At 44.3% G+C, this 24,333-nt stretch overlaps 1 protein-coding gene across 1 annotated transcript; it reads right to left on the bottom strand.

Annotated features, from left to right (window-relative positions):
- Nucleotides 1-8,719: 8,719 nt before the first annotated feature.
- On the bottom strand, nucleotides 8,720-23,542 carry LOC126027635 (zinc finger protein 829-like). The gene is made up of 3 exons (XM_049786632.1): nucleotides 23,410-23,542; nucleotides 13,051-13,149; nucleotides 8,720-10,792 (listed from the first exon to the last, which is right to left on the bottom strand). The coding sequence occupies exons 1-3, from the start codon at nucleotides 23,432-23,434 to the stop codon at nucleotides 9,816-9,818; spliced, it is 1,101 nt and encodes a 366-aa protein (XP_049642589.1). The 5' UTR covers nucleotides 23,435-23,542; the 3' UTR covers nucleotides 8,720-9,815.
- Between the last annotated feature and the right edge of the window lie 791 nt (nucleotides 23,543-24,333).

The following is a 24,333-nucleotide window of genomic DNA, read 5'->3' as shown; positions in this document are numbered from 1 at the left end:
ACCCAAAAACCAAAAACCAAAAAAAAAAAAAAAAAAGACATTTCTCAAGTAATTTCCTAGATCATAATGGAAAGAATCATAATGGTTCACTGTGTTTTCCAGAAAACATTTGGCAAGTTAATATCTGGAAGAAAAGACTGTCAGATGTGTTTTTGAGACAAAAGAAAACATTGCTCAAGGAAAGAAGCCATGTGTACAATAAGTTTGGGAAAGTGTCACCTCAAAGCACTGATCTTTTCCCTTCAATTCAAAACTCCAGTCACTGGAACCCCCTTGTGGTAAGACTGTATGAATCATCATCAAGAAGCCATTGGTTTTAAGAGAAACTATAGCAAAAAACAAGATCAGGGCTGTGGATATGAAAAATGGTTGCAGCACACAAATCATGATAGAACAATTTCTGGGGGCCGGGAAGGTGGCGCTAGAGGTAAGGTGTCTGCCTTGCAAGCGCTAGCATAGGACGGACCGCGGTTCAATCCCCCGGCATCCCATATGGTCCCCCCAAGCCAGGGCCGATTTCTGAGCGCATAGCCAGGAGTAACCCCTGAGCGTCAAACGGGTGTGGCCCAAAAACCAAAAAAAAACAAAAACAAAACAAAACACAAGAGTGTAGTAAAATTAGCAAATATTAAACTATATTGATAATTTACCATTCTTAGTTGGTTTTTGTTTGTTTTCGTTTTTGAATCACACGCGGCAGCGCTCAGGGGTTACTCCTGGCTATACGCTCAGAAATCACTCCTGGCGTTCCCCCCCCCCCCCCAAAAATATCCAACAATAATAATTTGGTGAACTAGTAAAGTGTCTTTTTGTTTTGTTTTTGAATTTGGTTTTTTGTTTTTTGGAGCCATACCCAGTGTTTACGTATACACTTGGCTCTGTGCTCAGAAATCACTCCTGGCAGACTCAGAAATCACTTCTGGGATGCTGGGGATTGAACCCTGCTCTGTCCCAGGTCAGCTGTGTGCAAGGCAAATGCCCTACTGCTGTGTGGGCCAATGAGAAGAGCCTCTGAGCACCATATGGTGGCCAATTTCCTCCACAAAGATGTTACACTGACCTAACCACTGCCTTTCTCTCAACTTGATCTTTGGAATATTATCAGAATTTTAAAAGAAATACATTCAAAGACCCAAGATCATCACTTCAGAGAAACACCAGAGAGAAGCTTTTGTTGTGGGAGCACATCCAGCAATGTTGCTGTGGTGGTGCTCATGGACCTAGAGTGACCCAGGGCCTTGCACATCCCTGGCTCTACCACCTGAGCCACAGTGTTAAAGGTGGAGCCAAGAATTCGTCTGAGTATCACTGAGTGTTGTTTCCCACTATTCCTCCTCCTCCAAAATAAGTAAAAGTCCAAGTAAATTTTAGTTGTACTATTTTATCAGAACATTTAACAGGGGCCTGAGCAATAATGCAGCATGTAGCACACTTGTCTTGCATGACAGGCCCAGGTTCAATTTCCGCCCTCCTGTGTGCCCCCCCTCACCCCGCCACTGCCAGGAGTAATTCCTAAGTGTCAGTCAAGAGTAACCTCTGAGCATTGCAGGGTGTAATAAAAAAGGAAGGACGGAATAAGGCTATCTGAAAGGTACAAGGCAGTTCCAAAAATATTTTGAGCTTTTTGTGTGCGTGTGTGTATGTGTGCAGGGTAGGGTGTTGAGTCTTGGAAATGATCAGGCTTACTCCCTAATGATCCAGGGACCACTCTGGCATAGTTTAGAGGAACATATACTGGGAATCAAACTAGAATTGGTATATACCTTAAACTCGGAATAGATGAGCTCTCTGGCCTCTCTTATCAGTGGTTTTCCAAATAGCAAAAGTCACACTGTCATCTAGTAGGATGAATTCACTGTACCTGCCTAGGGAAAAATATACTTCAAGTCCTGTCGCAAAGCGCACAGTGGTGACCACAGCATGGCTTTTCAGAGTCCAGCTGCTGTGGGACAACACTGGACCACCCACCCAAGGGTTCAAAGCACTCCACAAGAATGTGCTTTAGCGTGGGCAGCCCCGCCAGCTGCTGGAGCAGTGTTTGCAGCATGGCTATGTAGATGTTTTTGCTAAAGAGGTTCAGATGGAGGTGGAGACAGCAAGGGTGTCAGCAGGGCCATGAAGGACTCATTTCCCAGCTGGCAGCCACTGAGGTCCAGTTCCTGCAGGATGCCCTTGGCTGTCCTCAACAGAGCCTCCTGGAACACACCTGGAGCCAGAGGAAGGCTTGTCCCCGCTCAGACCGAGCTTTTTCAGATGCCAGGCCTTCGGGCTCTGAGACATGCAGCAGATGTCCTAAGGTGCCAGGTCAGAGACGGGACATTCCAAGGTCTCCAAGGAAGCAGGCAGGTTGCTGAGGAGATGGAAACAGTCACTACTGTGGAGTAGGAAAGGAGAGAATCTCTAGAAACCAGCAGAGACCAGACCTTGGAGAGTCCTCAAGGGTACAGCACCGGTGAGCTTAAGAATAAGTGTCCTGGGGCCAGAGAGATAGCATGAAGGTAAGGCCTTTCATGCAGAAGGACAGTGGTTCAAATCCCGGCATCCCATATGGTCCCCCAAGCTATCTCTCTGGCCCCAATAGCTTTACAGATAAACAGCAGCTCAGAAACTTTATAGACTCAAAACCAGCCTTAAAAGATAAAAAGAAGGGGCCGGAGAGATAGCATGGAGGTAAGGCGTTTGCCTTTCATGCAGGAGGTCATCGGTTCGAATCCCGGCGTCCCATATGGTCCCCCGAGCCTGCCAGGAGCAATTTCTGAGCCTGGAGCCGGGAATAACCACTGAGCACTGCCGGGTGTGACCCAAAAATCACCAAAAAAAAGAAAAAAGATAAAAAGAAAGGTCTATTTTAAGACAAGACAGACCTAAAGACACACCAAACACAAGATGACACTAGATCCCATCTCAGGGGCCAGAGAGATGGAGGTAAGGCATTTGCCTTGCATGCAGGACAGTGATTCAAATTCCGGCATCCCATATGGTCCCCCGAGCCTGCCAGGAGCAATTTCTGGGCGTAGAGCCAGGAGTAACACCTGAGCCTGCCGGGTGTGACCCAAAAACAAACAAACAAACAAGAAGAAAAAAGAAAAAACTACAGACCAATATCCCTGATGAATACAAATGCAAAGATCCTCAACAAAATCCTGGCAAATAGGATCCAAGGCCTCATCAAGAAAGTCATATACTATGACCAAGTAGGCTTCATTCCAGGAATGCAAGGATGGTTTAACATACATAAATCAATCAACATAACACACCATATCAACAAAATGAAAAATAAAAACCAGGGGCCGGAGAGAGAGCACAGCAGTGTTTGCCTTGCAAGCAGCTGACCCAGGACCTAAGGTGGTTGGTTCGAATCTTGGCATCCCATATGGTCGTCCCTCCCCCCTCCCTTGCCTGCCAGGAGCTATTTCTGAGCAGATAGCCAGGAGTAACCCCTGAGCACCGCCGGGTGTGGCCTAAAATAAAAAAAAAAAATAGAAAAATAAAAACCATATGATCATATCATAGATGTAGATAAAGCATTTGATAAAGTCCAACACCCATTCATGATAAAAAACTCAACAAAATGGGAATGGAAGGAACTTTTCTCAATATAGTCGAGGCCATTTACCACAAGTCAATGTGCTCAATTATTCTCAATGGAGATAAACTAAAAGCCTTTCCTCTAAAATCTGGTACAAGACAAGGCTCCCCCTCGAACCACTCCTATTCAACATAGAAGTACTTGCTATAGCAATTAGGCAAAAAAAAGATATCAAGGGCACCCAGATAGGAAAAGAAGTCAAGCTCTCACTATTTGCAGATGACATATTATATATAGAAAACCCTAAGGACTCTACCAAAAAACTTCTAAAAACAATAATTCATATAGCAAAGTGGCAGGATACAAAATTAACACAAAAACCAATGGCCTTTTTATACAAATAATGATAGAGAAGAAATGGATATTAAAAAAACAATTCCTTGGGGCCAGGCGGTGGCGCTAGAGGTAAGGTGCCTGCCTTGCCTGCACTAGCCTTGGACGGACCTCGGTTCGATCCCCTGGCGTCCCATAAGGTCCCCCAAGCCAGGCGCGATTTCTGAGCTCATAGCCAGGAGTAACCCCTGAGCATCACCGGGTGTGGCCCAAAAACCAAAAAACCAAAAAACCAAAAACAATTCCTTTCAAATTAGTGCCACACAAACTCAAATACCTTGGAGTCAACTTAATTAAAGAGGTGAAGGACCTATACAAAGAAAACTTCAAAACACTGCTTCAAGAAATAAAAGAGGAAAGGAGACACATACCCTGTTCATCAATAGGGAGAATTAACATAATTAAAATGGCAATACTCCCCAAAGCTTTGTACAGATTTAATAAAATCCCTTTAAGAATACCATGACATTCTTCAAAGAAGTAGATCAAACACTCCTGAAAATCATTTGGAACAATAAACACCCTGAATAGCTAAAGCAACCCTTAGAAAAAAGAAAATGGGAGGCATCACTTTCCCCAACTATAAATTGTACTATAAAGCAAATCATTAAAACAGCATGGTATTGGAATAAAGATATACCCTCAGGTCAATGAAATAAACTTGAGTATTCAGAGAATGACCCCCAGACATACAATCAATCTTTGATAAAGGGGCAAGAAATTACAAAATGGAGCAAGGAAAGCCTCTTCAACAAATGGTTTTGGGACAATTGGTCAGTCACATGTAAAAAAGCTCCATCTAACACCATGTACAAAGGTTGAATCAAATGGATTAAAGATCTTGATATCAGACCCTGAACCATAAGAATATAGAAGAACATGTAGGTAAAACACTCCATGACATTGAGACTAAAGACATCTTCAAGGAGGAAACAGTACACATGGGGCTATATTAAGCTGAGAAGCTTCTGCACCTCAAAGGTAAGAGTGACAAGATACAAAGACAGGGCCCGGAGAGATAGCACAGCGGCGTTTGCCTTGCAAGCAGCCGATCCAGGACCAAAGGTGGTTGGTTCAAATCCCGGTGTCCCATATGGTCCCCCGTGCCTGCCAGGAGCTATTTCTGAGCAGACAGCCAGGAGAAACCTCTGAGCACCGCCGGGTGTGGCCCAAAAACCAAAAAAAAAAAAAAAAAAAAAAAAAGATACAAAGACAAAGGCCATCCACATAATGGGAGAAACTATTCACCCACTACCCATCAGACAAGATACTGACAGAACAACAACAAAAATCTTACCCCATCAAAAAGCAGACAATTTCTCAAAGAAATGCAAATGGCCAAGACACATGAAAAAATGCTCCACATTACTAATCATCAGGGAGATGCAAATCAGAACAATGAGGTACCATCTCATGCCACAGAGACTGGCACACATCACAAAGAATAAGATCAGTGCTAATGGGGATGTGGGGAGAAAGGAACTCTCATTCACTGCTGGTGGGAGTCAGGTCTTGTTCAGCCTTTATGGAAAATATGGAGATTTCTCAAAAAACAAACAAACTGGAAATTGAACGCTGTGACCAAAACTTAGCAGACCTCAGGATGCGGCAGCCGCTTAGGAAGTAGCTGTTTGTTCTGCGGAGCTACATGTGTTGCCCTCACCCCACACACACAATCCATCCCTGCCTGAAAACCTATTCTGCTCTCTAGGCATCCCAGAGTGAAGGAAGATGAAAACTACACAGGGTGACTTAAGTAAAACTTTACTTACACTTTAAAAAAAAAAAAAAAACAGGGGCCGGAGAGATAGCACAGCGGCATTTGCCTTGCAAGCAGCCTACCCAGGACCTAAGGTGGTTGGTTTGAATCCCGGCATCCCATATGGTCCCCCATGCCTGCCAGGAGCTATTTCTGAGCAGATAACCAAGAGTAACCCTGGAGCACCGCCAGGTGTGGCCCAAAAACCAAACAAAAAGACCAAAAAAACTGAAAATTGAACTCCCATATGACCCAATTTTACCACTTAGGGATATACCCTAGGAACACAAAAACACAACACAAAAATGCCTTCTGCACACCTATATTCATTTCAGCACTATTTACAATAGCCAGAATCTGGAAACAACCCAGATGCCCGACAACAGATGAGTGGCTAAAGAAACGGTGGTACATATACAATGGAGTACTATGCAGCCATTAGAAGAGATGAGGTCATGAAATTTTTCCTACACATGGATGGACATGGGATCTATTATGCTGAGTAAAATAAGTCAGGAGATAGACACAGAATAGTCTCATCTGTGAGTTTAAAGTAAAAAAAATATTACTGTAATAAGAGACAACAGAGATGAGGGCTGGAAGGTTTGGTCCATGATATGAAGCTTGCCACAAAAACTGGTGAGTTTAGTTGAAGAAATGACTACACTGACAACTACCATCACAATGGTAGTGAGAGAAATAGAACGTAGGCAAGGGGTGGGGAGGAGAGAAATGGAGGGCATTGGTGGTGGGAATATTACACTGAAGGGGGAGTGGTTTTTCTTTCAAGACTGAAACCCAACTACAAACATGTTTGTAATCATGGTTCTTAAATAAAAATATGTAATAATAAAAAAAAGAAATTGCTCTTGGCAGGCTTGGGGGACGATGTGGGATGCCAGGGTTGCTGGGGATTGAACCTGGTTCTGTCTCAGATTAGCAGTGTACAAGGCAAATGTCTTACCACTGTGCTGTCACCTCAGCAGCAGTTTGATACCTTTTTATATTTGGATTTAGTTTACTACTATTCCTAATCTTCAGATTTGTACATTTAACCCATTTATTCTGTCAGTACTTAAGTATCTGTATGCTTATTAGATTTTAGATTTGTTTTGGGAGTGGAGGTCTAATCCATACCCGGCAATGATCAGGGGTTATTTCTGGCTTTGTACTCAGAACTTATTCCTGACAGTACTGGGGGGCCATGAGATGCTGGGGCTCGAACCTGGATCACATACAAAATAAATATCTATCAACTGTATTATTACTCCATCCCCTTCAGGATTTTTTTTTGGGGGGGCTTGGGGGTCACACCTGGCACCGCTGGCTCTGAGCTCAGAAATTGCTCCTAGCAGGCACGGGGGACCATATGGGATGCCGGGATTCGAAGAACCATGTCAGTCCTGGCTTATCTGCATGCAAGTCCAACGCCCTACCGCTGTGCTATCATCTCTCCAGCCCCAGGACTGTTTTTACATGTCATTTACAAGTATCAGTATTTGGATTATTATTGGCTGTCATGTTAATTTTTCCCATTCTGGAAGACAATGTAACATACATTGTTGGGGTTTTATTGTTTGTGTTGGGGCCACACATAGTGGTGTTTGGGGTTATGCGAGACACATACAACTTGTTAGTAACAGTTCCATCATTTTACATTTATTTAAATTCTAACATTAATCTAGAACACAATTAGTGTACACACATACCAAAAATATCAAACGCAGCACTTTTTCTACAATTATATATGTGGTTGTCTAGGCACATACATTAAGCAAAAAACTTGTTTTCCAGTTATGCTGGAGAAGAAACCCAATCTCATACATGCAAGGCATGTATTTTATCATTGAGCCAAAAAATAGTAAAAAATAGTTCAAAAATACAGGGCTGAAGCCAAGAGCATGTGGATTCGATCTCTGGCATCAAATATGGTTCCAAGCTGCCAGGAGTAATTTCTGAGTGGAAAGTCAGGAGTAACACCTGAGTTTTGCTAGGTGTGACCCCAAAACAAGCTCAATAGCTTTAGAAGACTGCAGTGATAGTACAAAGGAAGGGCATTTGCTTTGAATGTGGCCAACCCAGGATGGAACCTAGTTCGATCCCTGGCATCTCATATGGTCCCCTGAGCCTGCCAGGAGCGATTTCTGAGCACAGAGCCAGGAGAAACCTCTGAGCACTCTGGGTGTGCCCCCCCCCCAATAGATCTGGAAGGATAACTAGCAAATTTGTATGATTTGATTGCATTCAGAGTTTCAGGGGTTACTCCTGGCTTGGGAACCATATGAGATGACAGGGTATCGAACCTTGGTCCGTCCTAGGTTAGCGCATGCAAAGCAGATGCCTTATTGCTTGTGCCACTGCTCCGGCCCCTTTATTGGTTATATTTTATACAGAGACAATCTCTTTTCTTTTTTTGGGTTTTGGGACACACACAGCAGTTATCTGGGGTTACTCCTGGCAGTATCGGGAGACCATATGGGATGCTGTGGATTGAACCTAGTCAGCCATACAAGATAAACCACCTACCTGCTATACTATCTCTCTGCCTCACTTTTTTTGTTTTGGGGCCATACTCGCAGCACTCAGAGGATACTCCTGGCAGGCTCAGGTGACCACATAGGATGCTTGAGATCAAACCTGGGTTGGCAGCATGCAATACCCTACCCGCTATGCTAACACTCTGGCTCTTTTCTTTTTTTTTTTTTTTTGTGGTTTTTGGGTCACACCCGGCAGTGCTCAGGGGTTACTCCTGGCTCCATGCTCAGAAATTGCTCCTGGCAGGCACGGGGACCATATGGGACGCTGGGATTCGAACCGATGACTTCTTGCATGAAAGGCAAACGCCTTACCTCCATGCTATCTCTCCAGCCCCTCTATTTTTTTTTTTAAAGCACAATAATGTAGTGGCTTTAGGGTCATATATGTTTTAGTGGGAATCCATCTGCCTACATGTATAGGACCTAGGTTCAATGTAAAACATAAATCCAAAAAAGGGATTACAATTGGATTTAGATGTAATCTTTTTTCTGGTGTTTGGGGGGGGGGTTTGTTTGTGAGCCACATTCTGTGATACTCAGGGATTATTCCACATGCAATGTTCAAGGAACTATGCAGTCAGGGATCAAAGCAGGGCCTCCAGCATGATGCAAGCAAAGCAAAGGCTCCAGCTTTTTTGATCATAAAGTTTTAGCAAGCACCATGTTTGTCAAATGAGAGTTAACCATAGAAGACATTTTGTGTGGGTGGGGGTGGGGGAGGGTGATGTGGATTTTGGGCCATAGACCCAACAATGCTTCAGGGTTATTTCTGGCTCTGCACTAGGAATTATTCCTCACAGTGCTTGGGGGAAGCACAAGGGATATACCACACCAGGCTAAGGGTAAGCTAAGTGCAAAGCAAGCACCCTATCCACTCTACTGTCACTTCAGACCAAACAGAGATTATTTTACATCATTAACAATAAACATCTAGGGGCGAGAGGCCCTACAACGGGTGGTATATGCCTTGCTTGTGGTTGACCCAGGTTTGGTCCTTGGGATCCCACATGATCCCGAGCCAGCCAGGAGTGATTCCTGAGTGCAGAGCCAGGAACATTGTTGGGTATGCACCTGCAAAAAAACAAAACCAACAAAAAACAAAGCCAGATATAGTGAGTGCATTGTGAAGTGACAGATTGGACTAATGCAGCAACAAGGCAAGAAATATCAAAAGTTATTAGGTAGCAGAAGAAATGAAACATTATCACAGGAATTATTCTTTCAACAACTCTGATTTTGAACTTTAATAATAAAAATAAAGTTGTGGCATTAACAGTTTTACGATATTTTTAAGAGTTTGGTAGTATTTTACTACAGTAACCCTAAGAAACACTGCACAGAACAACTTTACTCGTGCATTATTATTTTTTCACTGTTTTAATAAATATTACAAAAATTATGAAATTGGGCCGGAGTGATAGCACAGCGGGTAAGGTATTTGCCTTGCATGCAGCTAACCCAGGTTTGATCCCTGGCATCCCATAGGGTCCCGAGCCTGCCGGGAGCAATTTCTGAGTGCAGAGCCAGGAGTAACCTTAATGCCGCTGGGTGTGGCCCATAAACCAACAAACAAACAAGCATCAAATCGGTATTTCATTCACCCAGTGTGAATTCCTTCATGGCGAAGGAGGTCAGAGCTACTACCAAAGCCCTTTCCACATTCCTTACATTGATAGGGTTTCTCTCCTGTGTGAATTCTTTGATGCCTGGTAAGATTGGAACTTCTATTAAAAGCCTTCCCACATTGATTACATTCATAAGGCTTTTCATCTGTATGAATTCTAAGATGCTGAATAAGTTCTGAGCTCTGAATAAAGGCCTTTCCGCATTCATTACATTCATAAACTTTCTTCCCAGTATGAATTCTGTGATGGTTAGTAAGAGAGGAGACACTACTAAAGGCCTTTCCACATTCCTGACACTCATAAGGTTTCTCACCAGTGTGCATTCTCAGATGCTGAGTAAGTCTTGAGTGTTGAGTAAATCCTTTTCCACACACTGTACACTCATAAGGTTTCTCACCAGTATGGACTCTGATATGTGGGAAAAGTTGTGAACTCTTAGCAAAGGCTTTTCCACATACGTAACATTCATAAGGTTTTAAACCTGTGTGAATTCTCTGATGATCATTAAGATTTGAACAATAATTAAAGGTTTTCCCACATTGTTTACATTCATAGGGTTTCTCACCGGTGTGAATTCTCTGATGTTGAGAAAAATATGAACTACAACTAAAAGACTTGCCACATTCCTTACATTCATAAGGTTTTTCTCCTGTGTGAACCCGCTGATGGCGAGTAACAAGTGACCCACGACTAAATAATTTCCCACACTCCTTACATCCATAGAGCTTTTCAGCAGCATGAGTTTTTGGATGCTGAATAAACTGTGAGTTCTGAGTAAAGGTCTCTCTGCAAATGTTCCATTCACAAGACTTTTCTTCATTAACATTTTCTGGATATGGAGTTAAAAATGTGGGCTGAATATAAGTTGGCATGCCTTCATGGGTAAATAGTACTTGACTGAAATGGCTCTTCTTTAGAGATAATATGTTGTTTTCATGTGATATGAGTTCTGAAATAAAACAAAAAGGTGTATGTTAATATTTGACCTACTATGGGAGAGGCAGTAAAGACAATAGAAGAAATGAAAGTGATTAGGGAAATAGAAGACCTCTATAATCCTAAAATTCTGATGTGAATCAGTTGTGTGGGAGGTAAACACCCTATCTACCTTCCTATTCTTACTATAACTCCTGCCCAGTTTGTTGGATACTTTACTCTTTGTTTACAGAACTGAAGTGCAAGATGTCATTTGGTGGTAGAACTTTATCAGTTCCAATAGTGAAAAGATTAAACTACTAAGTTTTTTTGGGGTGTAGGGAGAGTGTGTTTTAGGCTACACCTGGAAGTATTCAGGGGGTATTTCTGGCTCTATACTCAGGAATCCCTCATAGCAATACTCAGTGGATCATATGGGATGCTGAAGATCAAACCCAGGTCACCATGTACAAGACAAGCACCCTACTGGCCTCTTAAACTGTTTTTTTTTTTGGGGGGGGGGGAATGGGGGGGTGTCACACCCAATAGCACTCAGGGGTTACTACTGGTTCTGCGTTCAGAAATTGCTCCTGGCAGGCTCGGGGAACCATATGGGATGCCAGGAATCGAACCAGGATTTATCCTCTGTTGGGCACATGACAGGCAAACGCCCTACAGCTGTGCTATTGCTTTGCTCCCTAAACTGTGGTTTTAATACAATTTTAACACAGAACATTAACATAACTTCTTCACTAAAAGGGAAAGTAAAGATATACTCGTTTCCCACTGCATGGAGGTTCTAATCATCACAGTATCTCAGTTATTTAAACATTAGCAGTAAAGAGCCTGAGAGAGAACCCAACGGTTGGGTCACATGCTCTTCATGTGGATTTGAACCCGTTTTGCATGAGAACTGCTGGGAGTGGTTCCCAAACACCATCATGTGGTCCAAAAATAAATGAACAAAACACAATAAAAAAAGGTAAACAAAAACAATAAAGAAAAATATTAAGTCAAAATTTATCCCATGTGAGGGATGTTTTTTTAATATGAATTAAGTCCAAAACCAGAACTGGGAGTAGCCAATGAGCAGTAATGAAAACAGTCCAAAACAGACAAACAGACAGACAGACAGACAGACAGACACACACACACACACACACACACACACACACACACACACACACACACACACACCGAGCAAGGAATAAACAAAGCAAAAAATGAGAAAAAACCCCACAAGAATATACCACAGGATGTAACTTCACACTGTATAATATTGATTATGTAACGATTCCAACACAGGATACACACACAAAAAATCATAACTATAAAGGAAAATAACGTTGGCTAAGTTAATATTAATAGTATCAAAAGATAATTATAGGGAATTTGGGGCCTCAAGTTTAGCCCACAGCATATTATTGGCAGTGGCCTAGCCCCCAACACCTCTGAGTATGTGCTCTTCTGAAGCTTTATCACTAGCCCCTCAAACTTTAAAAAGTGAACAGAAAAATGTCTGATACATAAAATTATGAACTGCTAAATCCTTAACAAACTGGTCTACAAAGTTAACAAATCATTGAAAAGTACAAAGTCACAGAGATGGTACAGCTGATAGGATGCCTGCAGCCTTGCACAAGGCTGACCAAGGTTCAATCCATATGATCACATTTACTTCTATGAACCCCACCGGGAGTATCTCTGAGCACAGAACCTGGAGTGATCCTTGAGCACCACTGGGTGTGGCTTTAGAAGCAAAATAAATAACAGTAAAAAAATAAAATGTAGGTAGAATAATTGTCTTAAAAATCAAGGTGGGGGGCCCGGAGAGATAGCACAGTGGCGTTTGCCTTGCAAGCAGCCGATCCAGGACCAAAGGTGGTTGGTTCGAATCCCGATGTCCCATATGGTCCCCCGTGCCTGCCAGGAGCTATTTCTGAGCAGACAGCCAGGAGTAACCCCTGAGCGCTGCTGGGTGTGACCCAAAAACCAAAAACAAAAGAAAGGAAAAAATCAAGGTGGGATCAGAGCAATAGTAAAGTAAATAGGGCGCTTGCTTTATATGCAGCGACCTGGGTTGATCCTTGGTATCCTATGTGGTTCCCCAAACCCAGGTATGGCCCAAAAAGATAAAAGAAAATCAGAAAGGAAGGTATAGGTTAAATTTAAATGAGAAAAAGTCTAAGAGCAAAGGAAGGAAGAAGTCTCACGAATAAGCCACTTGTGCTTTTTCAGAATTTGCTGATTATGTCTTATTGGTACTATCTCCTATCATTTCTCACTTATTACCTGAACAATGGCCTCTAGTCAACTCTTTGTCAACCATCTGGGTGGGCTTTCTCCCTTGTTCCAGTAGGGAGATTACAGCTGGCTGAGAATAGCAAAATCCTAAGAAAAGACAAGACATGGAACATTGTTATGTTGTTGGTGTCCAAGATCCAGACAAGAAAGAGATGCCATTAGAGGACCCACCAAGGAAAGATGAAGATTGAAACATCAGTCACAACCCATAGGAGCAACCATTTTCAATTCTTCATTCCATTCCAACTCAAATCAGTCCTTGGGGAACTGGGAGCACAATTTAGTTGGTTACTTGATAAAAGTAATAAAAGTAATATACTATGAGAAAGGAACACTTTCCAAAGACAGATGCTGCATTTGGGGTAAAGTTATCCTTACACATTGAAACCAGGTTGCTGAAATTCTCCATTACTTCTCTGTATAAATTCATCTGACCAGAGTCCAGGCATTCCCATTTCTTCTGAAAGAAATTTAGACATATCCCTGAACATCACTGACCCCTGAAACAACAAAAATGCTTTCACAATGGAAGAAGGAAAAAGTACCGTATTTGCTAGCGTATAAGACGACCCCCTAATTTTGCAGTTAAAACATAGGTTTAGGCCTATATTCACTGTATAAGAAAGAATGTTCCTGTGCTGCAACTGTATGTACCACAGTGAGCCAATCACAACAAGCAAAGGTTCAGAGATTATACTGTAATAGACTTCCTCTCTGACTCTGGCCAATTTGACCAGGCTTTTTACAGTGTAGATTCGGTACAGAACATTGTCTAATTTGCATGCGTAAAAAGCCTGCTTGGATTGGCTGAGTTAGGGGGGCGGTCCAAGCAGCCTTGCAGTGGTTGGTGCAGGATCGAGTTGGAAAATTCGTTTTGTGGCAATATTCAGACAATTTTCGTTTAGCGGCATATTGAAACATTTTTCAGGATATATTCGGCGTATAAGATGAGCCCCGATTTTTGGTTGACTTTTGTTTCAAAAGTCGTCTTATATGCCGGAAAATACGGTAGTAGTCAAGGTGTTCCATGGAAAGCTCTATGGAAAAGGCCAGAGTTTAAGAAAACTGAACCAACTGGAATCTTCTTTCATCAGAAGACATGCCCTGTTACAGAAGGGTATGACCAGAAATGTTATAATGCAAATTTGCAATTTTTATTTTATTTTGAGTTATAGCATACATACATTTTAGATGATTTTGCTTGTAGGTAGAAAGTTGTTTTTACTTTTCTGGCACATCTGGCAGTGCTCAATGATCCCTATTCCTGGCACCTAGTCATGGGGACCACATGAGGTGCTGGGGAAAGAACTCAGGTTAGTTGAATGCAAGATTCAACTATTTGCTATTGTGTTATACTATCGCTATGCCCCACTGCTGAGTTTAAGAAATTTAACGTAGGGGCCAGAGCGATAGCACAGCAGTAGGACATCTGTCTTGCACAAGGCTGACCCAGGACTGACTCTGGTTCAATCCCTTGGCATCCCATATGGTCCCCCAAGCCAGGAGCAATTTCTGAGCACATAGACAGGAGTGACCCCTGAGCATCACCAGGTGTGGCCCCCCCCCAAAAAAGGAAAAAAATTCCATGTAGCCATACTAATATTATGATGTGTGTATTCCTACATTGTGTGAGCATGAAGCCAAGTTAATAAACTTGTCATAATTTTCTACAAAGAGACCTGTGAGACCACTGCTTGTTGCTGATGTTCTCAGATACTCTTGCTGTCTGGACTCAGCCCACTAGTTCTAGCATAGAGCCTTCTTGGCCTCCTGCAGGAGATGGTCTTAGATTGCATGATTATGTGAACTTCTGTTATAACATATGCAAACTAAGTAGAATGTTCCTATAAGGTAAATAGGAAGCACATAGTTTAATCACCTAGCCATAGTCTATAGAAATGTAAAGTCCTGGGGCTGGAGCAGTGGTGCAAGCAGTAAGGCGTTTGACTTGCACATGCTGACCTTGGACGAACCCTGGTTCGACTCCCTGGTGTCCCATATGGTCCCCCAAACCAGGAGCGATTTCTGAGCGCATACCCAGGAGTAACTGCTGAGTGTCACAGGGTCTGACCCAAAAAACAAAAAACAAAAAAAAAAAAAAAGAAATGTGAGGTCCTTTCCCCAAACCTTTTTTGGTTTGGTTTTGGGTCACACCAGGCAGAGCTCAGGGCTTACTCCTGAGCAGGCTTGTGGAACCATACAAAGTAAGAAACTGAACTTGAATTAGCTGAATGCAAGGCAAACATCTTAGTATCTCTTTGACCCCAGATATGATATACTGTATACTTGCAATATATTTTGCAGTAAACATAAAAAAATTCAGGGGAAACAGAACTTTTTAAAACTTGGGGCTGGAGCAATAGCACAGTGGGCATTTGCCTTGCACACAGACGACTCAGGACAGATCCGGTTTCAATCCTTGGCATCCCAAATGGTCCCCTGAGCCTGCCAGTAGTGATTTCTGAGCGCAATGCCTGGAGTAACTCCAGAGCGCAGCTGGGTGTGGCCTCAAAAAAAAACAACAAAGATCTAAAATTTTCTAGAAGACACAGATCACAAAAATTTCAAGAATGAGAATGGTAACAGACTTCTTAATAGCAACATCTGAAATACAAATAATTCTTTTAGGGGCTGGAGCAATAGTGTAAAAGTAGGCATTTGCCTTTAGTGTTTGCGGCCATCCCTGGACAGACCCGGGCTCAATTCCCAGCATCCCATATGGTCCCAGGAGCGATTTCTGAGCACAGAGCTAGGAGTAACTCCTGAGTGCTACGAGGTATGGCCCAAAAAAGGAAATTATTTTAATATTAAAAAATAAAATAATTGGGGGGGTTTGGGTCACACCCGGTAGCGCTAAGGGGCTACTCCTAGCTCTATGCTCAGAAATCATTGCTCCTGGCAGGCTCAGGGAACCATATAGGATGCTGGGATTCGAAACACCATTCTGCATGCCTTACCTTCATGCTATCTCTCTGGTCCCAAAATAAAATAAATTTTGTCTTAGCATTTTTTTTCCCACCCCACTGTCTTATCATTTTTTATGCAATAAAAATTAAGTGTAAAGATTGCAAGTGATTCCTAAACAAGGCTTGAATTGCATAGATTTTATGTACATTTTTTTTTTCAGTAAAAATACTGGAAATGGGGCTAGAGAGATAGTACAGTGATAGGGTGTTTGCCTTGCACACAGCCGATCAGGACATATGGTGGTTTGCATCCCAGCATCCCATATGGTCCCTCGTGCCTGCCAGGATCGATTTCTGAGAGCAGAACCAGGAATAATCCCTGAGCGGCGGCGCTAGAGGTAAGGTGTCTGCCTTGCAAACAGTAGCGTAGGACAGACCCTGGTTCGATCCCTCGGCATCCCATATGTTCTCTCTAAGCCACGAGCGATTTCTGAGCATAGCCAGGAGTAACCCCTGAGCATTAATGGGTGTGGCCCAAAAATAAAACAAAAAAAAATTACTGGATTTGGGGTCAAGGAGATAACATAAGGACTAGAGCACATACCTAGCATAAAGAGACTACCAGGAGTGACTGCTCAGTGCAGGGCCGAGAGTAAACCCTGGGCACTGCTGAGTATAGGCCCTCCCCCCAAAAATGCCCCTATATATCCTTGAATATTCAGCTGGTATTACAGATTATAAATGTTGTCCAAAAATAAAACCTGGGGAAAAATTGATACTGTAAGTGGTATAACCCTAGAACCTAAACTAAAAAAAAAAAAAAAAAAACCAGATACATATTAATAAGACCATGTAGATAACAGTCTATTTTATCACTTCCCACCATAAAAAGTAAAAAAATTAGCATTTTTGGGTCATACCGAGCAGCACTCAGGGGTTACTTCTGCACTCAGAAATCGCTCTTGGCAGGCATGGGGGATCATATGGAATGCTGGGATTCGAATCACTGTCCGTCCTGAATCGGCTACGTGCAAGGCAGAGATGCCCTACTACTGCTGTGCTATCTCTCCAGCCCTTAGCAAAATATAAACACATACAGATTACTTAGGGTGCCACTTGTTGCTGTGGGAAGTGTAAACAAATATAAATCACAACAGCATACAATTATCTGTAATGTGGACTCAACTTTTTTTTTTTGTTTTTTTTGGGGCCATACCCAGCGGTGCTCAGGGGTCACTCCTGGCTGTCTGCTCAGAAATAGCTCCTGGCAGGCACGGGGGACCATATGGGACACTGGGATTCGAACTAACCACCTTAGGTCCTGGATCGGCTGCTTGCAAGGCAAACAAAGCTGTGCTATCTCTCCGGGCCCATGTGGACTCAACTTTTATAGTAAGTTACCAGCCACCTCCTAATCTTGTGGAGAGCTCACAAGTTTCCACTTAAAATTCCTGTTGTTGGGGCCGGTGAAGTGGCGCTAGAGGTAAGGTGTCTGCCTTGCAAGCGCTAGCCAAGGAAGGACGGTGGTTCGATCCCCCGGCATCCCATATGGTCCCCCCCCCCCCCGCATCCCATATGGTCCCCCCAAGCCAGAGGCAATTTCTGAGCGCTTAGCCAGGAGTATCCCCTGAGCATCAAATGGGTGTGGCCCAAAAAAAAAGAACTATAGGAGACAAACTTTTTTGTATCATCATCACCTTATATTTATAATCAATCCTTCCATAACATTAAAGTGAATAGTATTAATATAAAGCTTTATTGTTTTATAACTTTGCTTTCAACGTACTGTAATTATCTTTTACATATGTTGTACTTTTTTTTTTTTTTTTGGTTTTTGGGCCACACCCTGTGACACTCAGGGGTTACTCCTGGCTATGTGTTCAGAAATCGCTCTTGGCTTGGGGGACCATATGGGATGCCAGGGAATCGAACTGCAATCTGTCCTAGGTTAACATGCGTAAGGCAAGTGCCCTACCACTTGCGCCACTGCTCCGAATCCATGTTGTACTTTTTATGCTAGTTATAAAATTCAATCATGAACATATAGGGTAGGCTATCGGTATCAATTTTACAGGTCACCATAAAGCAATCAATTGTTGCTTCTTGGAGATCAGTACGTGAATCATATGTATAAATACATATGAATCATTTTCTTTCCAACACTATCTTTTCATATTTGAAGTTTAGTGTTTGTAAATATACATTTACAGTATATTGTGTCATATAAGCCAACATTGATGAGAGCTGGAGAGACAGTCCAGTAGGTAAGGCTACCCTGGATGACCTGGCTTTGATCCCTGGCAACTTTTGAGGTTCCTGAAGCCTGGCTAGGAGCGATTCCTAAATGCAGAGCCAAGAGTTAGCCCTGAGCACAGCCAGATGAAGTCAATGACCAAAACAATATTGAAGTATACTGAAAGATAATTCACCTTGTAAACAAATATGAACATTATCTCTTGTGATTTTTTTCCCCCTTTTTGGCCAAGCACAGTAGTGCTCAGGGGTCACTACTGGTGGAGCTCAGAAGGTGCCGGGGATAGAAGCTGAGATTCTTAACACACAAAGCATGTGCTCAGTCCCTCAGAATTTGGGGGGAGAGGGGGTTGGTGGAACTGGGCCACACCTGTAGTGCTCAGGGGGTCACTCCTGGCAGGTTTGGGGGGACCACATGAGGTGCCAGGGATAAAACCTGGGCCAGCCATGCGTAATGTAAACACCTTACCCAACCTATTGCTCCAGATGCTTTCATAATTTTCTTAATATTTTCTTTTTCTTTTTTGGTTTTTGGGTCACACCCAGCGGTGCTCAGGGGTTACTCCTGGCTGTCTGCTCAGAAATAGCTCCTGGCAGGCACGGGGGACCATATGGGACACCGGGATTCGAACCAACCACCTTTGGTCCTGGATCGGCTGCTTGCAAGGCAAACACCGTTGTGCTATCTCTCTGGGCCCAATATTTTCTTTTTCTTTACCTTATACTATTTATTTTTGTTTAAGGCTACCACCTGGCTCTATGCTTGGGGATCACTCCTGGTTGTGCTTAGGAAACCATATGCAGTGCAAGGAACTTTTTGTTTTGTTTTTGGCACATATTTGTTGGTACTTGGGTTATTCTTGACACTGCTCTCAGAAATCACCATATGGGATGCTGGGGATCAAATCTGGGTTGACTGTGTGTAAAGCAAGTGCCCGACCCACTATACTATCTCTCTAACTCCGGCAGTGCAAGAAACTGACCTGGAGTAGGCTGCATGGCAAGCAAGTACCCAAACTCGTATATTATCTCTTCAGCTCCAGCTTTTAACTTCTAATTAAAAATAAAAGCACAAGTTATCAGCTGAGAGGAAGAATGGGGGACCATATTGTGTGCCAGTGATTAAACCAGGGTCAGCTGCATGTAAGGAAAGTGCTCTACCCACTGTACTTTATCTTAGTCCCTATTTTATAACATACATAATACATGTTCACCAACTGCTTTTGTTATTGGTAAAGTTCCAGGTCATCAACAGTTTCTAATATTTAAATTTTGGGGGAGTAGAACCAGGGAGTATGCTCAAATAGTAGAATACATTGCTTAAATGTGTAAGGTCTTCTTGGAAATCAGAAATCGCTCCTGGCAGGCTCAAGGGACCATATGGGATGCTGGGAATTGAGCCCAGGTCCGTCCAGGACTGGCTTCGTGCAAGGCAAACATCTTACTGCTGTGCTCTCTCTCCAGCCCCCCAGGAGTGATTTCTGAGTACAGAGCCAGGAGTAACCCAAACGCCGCCGGATATAGCCCAAAAACCAAAAAAATAATAATATTAAAAAAAATACACAGAAATGGAAAAAAAAAAAAAACAAAAAACCTGGGATGTAGAGTCAAAGGTTTTATGTGGATATTTACACCTATCTATATAGGTGACAGCACTCCTAGATTGAAGATTCAACTGCACATATGGACAAGAATAAATACCAAAATAGTTTGAAGATCAACCCAATTATAGATCCACAGGGAATGATGATGTCATCTCCAATGCAGCTTTTCTTAGGAAGCTAAAGGCCTGAATTTCATCAAAGCTAGGAGTCAACTAAGAAAAAGAAAGGCATGGGGCTGGAGAGATAGCATGGAAATAGGGTGTTTGCCTTGCATGCAGAAGGACAGTGGTTCGAATCCCGGCATCCCATAAAGTCCTCCAAGCCTGCCAGAAGCCATTTCTGAGCGTAGAACCAGGAGTAACCCCTGAGCGCTGCCGGGTGTGACCCAAACCCTCCCCCCAAAAAAAGAAAAAGAAAAAGAAAAAGAAAGGCATTATAGGGTTTGGTGTGTATAGATTAAAGGATTTGACCTTGTGCTCTACATGTGGGACATCCTAGGTTTGATCCCTTGCACTGCATGGTCCTGAGTATGCAACCCCAAGTATGGTCCCATAATAAACAAATGACATTACATTCAAAAAACTAGCAAACTATAGAACAAAGTTCCATATGATTGCAAAAGGCATTCCCAGGACAGTATCAGAGAGCAGATCTAGAGAGTAGTATTAGTAACAAGAAATGGCAAAGACAAGGCTGGAGCAATAGGTAGGGCGCCTGCCTTACAAACAGCCAACCCATGTTCAATCACCAGCAACCGATATGGTCCCAAGCCCACCAGGAGTGATTCCTGAGAATAAAGCCAGGAATACCCATTGAGCACCACCAGTTGTGACACAAACCCTACCAAAAATAAAAGGGAAAGACACCTTCAAGAAAAAATTACAGAATTATGTGCTAAAATATTGTAAGAAATTGACAATGGGGCCAGAGCGGTGGCACAAGCAGTAGGGCATTTGCCATACATGTGCTGACCTAGGATGGACCGAGGTTCAATCCCCTAGTGTCCCATATGGTCCCCCCAAGCCAGGAGCAATTTCTGAGCACATAGCCAGGCGTAACCCCTGAGCGTCAAATAGGTGTGGAATAAGAAAACAAACAAAACAAAAACAAAAAAATTTAAAAAAAAACCTGGGGCTGGAGCGATAGTACAGCAGTAGGGCATTTGCCTTACATGCAGCCAACCCTTGATGGACCCAGGTTTGATTCCAGGCATCCCATATGGTTCCCCCCAAGCCTTCCAGGAGCGATTTCTGAGCGCCAAGCCAGGAGTAATCCCTGAGCACTGCTGGGCGTGGCCCCAAAACCAATACATAAAACAGGACATATAATTAAAAAAATAAATACTTAGAAAAAAGAATCTAGGATCTAATTTTTAGTCCAGATTGTCATGATAAAGTCCTAATCATATTGGTGGTTGTTTATGAGTCTCATTCTCTACCAACTGACTTAGCCGGGCAACTTATATTGGTGGTTGTTTAAAGAAATTTTGGTACGGCTCTACTGCAAGGACAGAAAAATTAAAATGTAGATGAAAATCTTGATCCGTATTACTTCAAGGAATTCAGTAGGAATTCCTACTGATAGCATGGAGGTAGGGCATTTGCCTAGCATGCAGGAGGACGGTGGTTCGAATCCTGGCATCCCATATGGTCCCCCAAGCCTGCCAGAAGCCATTTCTGAGCATAGAGCCAAGAATAACCCCTGAGCGCTGCCGGGTGTGACCCAGAAACCAAAAAAAGAGAGGCCAGAGAGATAGTATAGGCTGGAGAAACAGCACAAGGGGTAAGGCACGTTCCTTGCATGAGGAGGTTGAGCTGAATTTGATCCCTGGTACCACAGATGGTCTTCTGACCACTATTAGGAGTAATTCCAGAGCACAGAACCAGGAGTAAACCTGAAGCACTGTGGTATGTGGCCCTCCTCCCTTCACAACAACTAAAATGTCCAGAAGTAGATTTGAGAATGGGGATTTGTAAAAAATGATCAAATTTTTTCATTCTTTTTAGTTTATTTTGGGGGGACGGGGGAGGAGTTTGGGCCATACCCAAGAATGTTCAGGGATCACTCCTGGTAGACCTGGAGGACTATATAAGATACTGGGGATCAAACCTGGGCTGGCCCAAGAAAGGAAAGCACAGTGTGTACACTATACTATCAAGACAGCCCCAATTTGGGCCATTCTTATTGCCATTTTTGGTGATGGGGATCAAACTGAGATGAACAGCGATTAAGACAAGTGCCTTATGCGATGTACTATGGCTTAAGCTCTTACATACTATTCATTCCAAATAAATTTTTATAGTACATAAGTTGGGTGGTACTGGGACATTTCTTCAAAGGGATGATTCCAGGAATGTATAATCAAGTGCCATATTTTTAGCCGGCAAGAGCTTTGAGAGCAGAAAAGAAATTGCACAAACCTTGGGCACAGCTTGCAGAAATTTATCATGCAAAGTTCCCCTCTCCTACTGACCTCACCATGCAGAGGGCTGACCTGGAATTGACAATAGAACTGAGACTGCCAGATTTTTCACTCGGGCTCAAATTGGGAAGATCTGAGATCAACCAACTCCAGCCAGACTCCCCCGCATCAGATAGAGATCAGAGGAGATCGGAGCATCCTGTAAGTCCTAGCCTTGGGGAAAAAAACACGGCAGTCAACCAGTAGGGTTTTTTTTTGTTTGTTTTTTGGTTTTTGGGCCACAGCCGGCAGCACTCACGGATTACTCTTGGCTCTGCGCTCAGAAATCGCTTCTGGCAGGCTCAAGAGGACCATCTGGGATGCCGAGAATCGAACCATCTGTCCAGGGTTGGCAGCAAACGTGCAAAGCAAACGCCCTACCGCTGTGCTCTCTCTCCAGCCCCTGGGGTGTCAATTTTTTCTTTTCTTTTCTTTTTTTGTTGGTTTTTGGGTCACACCTGGCGGCGCTCAGGAGTTAAGTTACTCCAGGCTCTGCGTGCAAGAAAACGCTCCTGGCAGGCTCGAGGGACCATATGGAATAACGGGATTTGGAAAAAGGGGGTCTGTCCTGTGTTGGCCGCGTGCAAAACAAAAGCCTTCTCGCTGTGCAAGCTCTCCGACACCCCTTAGTTTTTGCCTTTTTGTTTTGGGGTTCTTGTTGTTGTTGTTGTTGTTGCTGTTTTTTTGTTCACACCCGGCTGTGCTCTGTCTGCAATGACTGCTGGCGTCAACGCTCAGGGGCCCCTCCTGGGGATGCTGGGGGGCCTTTTGGGCTGCTGGTTTGGAGCGCAGGGGTGGGCGGGCGAGGCCTCGACGGGTTGCATTTTGGACAGTCCTGGGGGGCCGCGTTCGGGAACCCGAATGTTTGCAGAATGCAAACAATGCCTCCGACCCCGGGGAGCATCATGTCGAAGCCAAGGCATGCATCGGGCCCCTTGGGCGAAGGGAGGCGCGGACCCCAACCCTGCTGCGCAAGGCCCCGCGCTGGAGGGTCCCGGGCGGCCAGGCGGCCGAATCCACCCCCCCACCCACCCCTTGGCCGCCAGCCCGCAGCCACCCGCCATGTTCGGGCCGCTCCGCGCGCACAGCTCCCCACCACCCGGCAAGCCGCCGCCTCACCGACCTTCACTCCCCTCAGTCCCAGCCATTAGCGCGTCGGGGTCGAGACGCGAACTCCAACTTCGGCTTCGGCTTCGGCGGCGGCGGCGGCGGCTCCCGCTGGCACCACCATCTTGCACCTCCCGGATCTAACGGTCCCGCCAGGCGTGACGCAACGCGCGAGTTCTCGCGAGAAGAGAGTCGCGCGCGAGGGACGCTGGGAAATGTAGTCCGGCGCGGGTGGGCCAAAAGCGACACGTTTGTAGTTCGCCGTCTTAACCCGCCCCCCTCCACTCCTCCCACAAGCCACCGCGCCGGCCAACTCAAGGCTAACGAGGTCCCTGCCGGTAGTCTCGCGAGGGTCGATGTTAATCTCGCGAGAAGCGCAGGGCCCGGACCGAAAGGCGTGTGGCGCCGCGGGGCCTTCTGGGAGGTGTGTTGCGCTCGCTGGAGTCTATAGGGAGGTGGATGCGGCGGGAGGGTGTGCTTCTTGCAGGGCGGTGGGCCAGGGCTTTCTTGAGGCGCTCCGTGCCCAGAAATAAGCCTTCCCCCTGACAACTGCGCCCGGGCTGCGCAGTCTAAAGCGGTTTCGGCAGGTGACGCTGCCGCGTCCCCGCCGATGGGGGCGGATAGAAGAGGGGCTCGGGGGTGCGGGTTCTCGGAGGGGCGGCAGCTGTCTGTGCCTGGGAGGGAGTCAGTTTCACAGAGTTCCCGTCTGTGAGGTGTGACTGTGAGACGATGCATGAGAAGGTGCTTGTGTTGGGGAGCCGTGGGGGTGCTTCTTGGCTCACTGACTTGGTTACCCTGTGGCACTTAGGCATAATGGCAACTGGCAAAATGGCCCTGTGTTTGTTTTCAATCCCCACCCATCAGTGGTCAAACCAGAATTTTCTATTTTAGCCCTGACCCCCTCAAGACCCACCTGTACCTGAGTTTCCAGAGTTGGCTT

This window comes from Suncus etruscus, chromosome 14, assembly GCF_024139225.1.
Source record: "Suncus etruscus isolate mSunEtr1 chromosome 14, mSunEtr1.pri.cur, whole genome shotgun sequence".
NCBI lineage: Eukaryota > Metazoa > Chordata > Mammalia > Eulipotyphla > Soricidae > Suncus > Suncus etruscus.
The sequence above is the reverse complement of the archived record's forward strand: the minus strand, read 5'-3'. Positions and strand labels throughout refer to the sequence as shown.

What these genes read in the sequence shown, in the direction of transcription:
- LOC126027635 (XM_049786632.1), bottom strand. Translation starts at nt 23,434, where the DNA reads ATGGCTGGGACTGAGGGGAGTGAAG. An exon ending in TGGGACTGAGGGGAGTGAAG is followed by an intron (nt 13,150 to 23,409) that starts GTCGGTGAGGCG and finishes GTCTTTTCTTAG; the next exon opens with GATTTTGCTATTCTCAGCCA. An exon ending in GACTAGAGGCCATTGTTCAG is followed by an intron (nt 10,793 to 13,050) that starts GTAATAAGTGAG and finishes GTTTTATTTCAG; the next exon opens with AACTCATATCACATGAAAAC.